General features: G+C 40.9%; 1 gene segment (V, D, J or C); it reads left to right on the top strand.

The window, feature by feature from the left end:
• Window positions 1-41: 41 nt before the first annotated feature.
• LOC107092997 lies at window positions 42-501 on the top strand (the record flags this gene model as incomplete). The annotated part of the segment is given in 1 exon segment: window positions 42-501. A coding segment is annotated over 1 exon segment (402 nt), but the record flags the coding sequence as incomplete, so codon positions are not given.
• Between the last annotated feature and the right edge of the window lie 1,454 nt (window positions 502-1,955).

Raw genomic sequence — 1,955 nt, 5'->3', positions numbered from 1 at the left:
CAGAGACGTATGAAGATGTCATCATTAACCATGAAGAATGAAGCTTTGAAGGTGTTTTTAGCAGCTCTCATTCTCATTCCTGGGTTTTTTCTCCCCCTCTCCTCCCCCTCTCTCCTCCAGTGGGTGTGGTGCGTCCCACCCTGACCGTCCTCCCCCCCTCCAAAGAGGAGCAGCAGCAGAGCAGTGTCACACTGGTGTGTCTGGCCAGCGGGGGCTTCCCTTCAACCTGGAGGCTGGGCTGGAAGGTGGGGGGCAGCAGCAGGTCCTCAGGGGTGTCTAACAGCCTGGAGGTCCTGGGGAGGGACGGCCGCTACAGCTGGAGCAGCACCCTGAGCCTCCCTGCAGACCAGTGGAGGAAGGCGGGCTCAGTGAGCTGTGAGGCCAATCAGAGTGGACAGAGTCCTGTCACTCATACCCTGGACCCTGACCTCTGCCCAGAGTAGAGCTGCATCTTCATGTCTGAACAGATTTCTAAAATCATTGTAAAATGCTCTTTAATAAAACCTGAAGTGAACTAATTGTTTCAATAAAAGTGCAGATTTATAATAATCATTTTCTTTGTGTTTATTTTTGTGTACCGGTACTTGTTGAAATCTCATCTCATGTTGTTTTTAGTCTCCTTTCAAGTTTCCTAAAACCTTGTTGGCAATCCATATTTAAAAAAACAGATTCTCTGTTAGAATTGGGTATAGTATAAATATAACAAATAGTAAAAGCAATAAATTAATAGTTTGAACATTTTTTTTTTTACAGCAGCCTCTGAGATGTGTCATTGACTTAATTCTCATGATCTCTCTAAACCTGCAGCCCACAGTAAGACTGAAAAAGGTCTACATCACTTTGTAAACCCACATTCAATCACTATGGCAACCCAGACATTAATAATCTTCAGCATATTCATCCAGAACACCCCTGATGGTTAAAGTACAGATGCATAACATTTTCAAGGCTGATTTGTATGTTAAGGAACCGAACTGACTTCACTAAAATATATTTTCCCAGTTCAGCGGTCAGTATATTTGATCCTTTTGATTTAGTTCTCCTGTTTTACTGATGATTAACTTAAAAGTGAAAATAAGTGCAGAAAAAACAGAACCAGTGGCTATAGTGAAAATAACCATATAGACTTCATGTGGGACTGGGCAGTGGAGAAGTTTGATGCGCTGATGCCTTGGAGCAAGAAGTTTTTAGGTTCGATTTCAGTCCCGGCTCTTTTTGCATGGAGTTTGTATGTTCTCTCTGTGAATGCATGGGTTCTCTCTGGGTACTCCGGCTTTCTCCTTTTAGGTTAATTGGCATCTTTAAATTTTCCTTTGAGCTGAGTGTGTGTGTGCGCTGTTGTATATCTTTGTGTTACCCTGATGGAATAAGATGGATGGATGGACCTTATGCTTTGGCAGCCGTTTAGTTTATGAAATACATTGAACTATAAACATTTTATCATTTTGTTTACTGATTAACATTTCAAAGTATTTTTTTTTTTCTTTCTAGCCTGTATATTAAGTTTGTTCAAGTGGCTGATAATGATGCTGATGGCTATACTTGGATTATTGATTTAACAATTAACTTTTGTTTTTATTAAAATCTCTAGTGGAGTTTTGTGATAAGCTAAATAAAAGCATGTTTTTAAATACATTTTGAAATCTACAAGCAAACAACAAAATACTCATCTTTAAATGATAAATGTTATCTATCATAATTGACCTTAGTGCTTGGTGAGGTTTCTGTCAGCTCTGTGTTCAGTGGTCTGTATCAGGGTCTCTTCCACCTCAGCAGCTGCAGTCAGTTTCTGCTCTAACAGCTCAGTGTGTCTGCAGTCTGACTGAGGGAGGTTTTTGTACGGCTAAAAATCTCTGTGTGAACGCACCCCCATGGTCACCCAGACAGTAATAATCTCCAGCATCTTCAGCCTGAACTCTACTGATGGTTAAAGTGTAATCAGATCCAGATCTACT

This window comes from Cyprinodon variegatus, unplaced genomic scaffold (genome assembly GCF_000732505.1).
Source record: "Cyprinodon variegatus isolate N-32 unplaced genomic scaffold, C_variegatus-1.0 Scaffold403, whole genome shotgun sequence".
Classification (NCBI taxonomy): Eukaryota; Metazoa; Chordata; class Actinopteri; order Cyprinodontiformes; family Cyprinodontidae; genus Cyprinodon; species Cyprinodon variegatus.
This window is presented reverse-complemented; position numbering and strand designations above follow the sequence as displayed.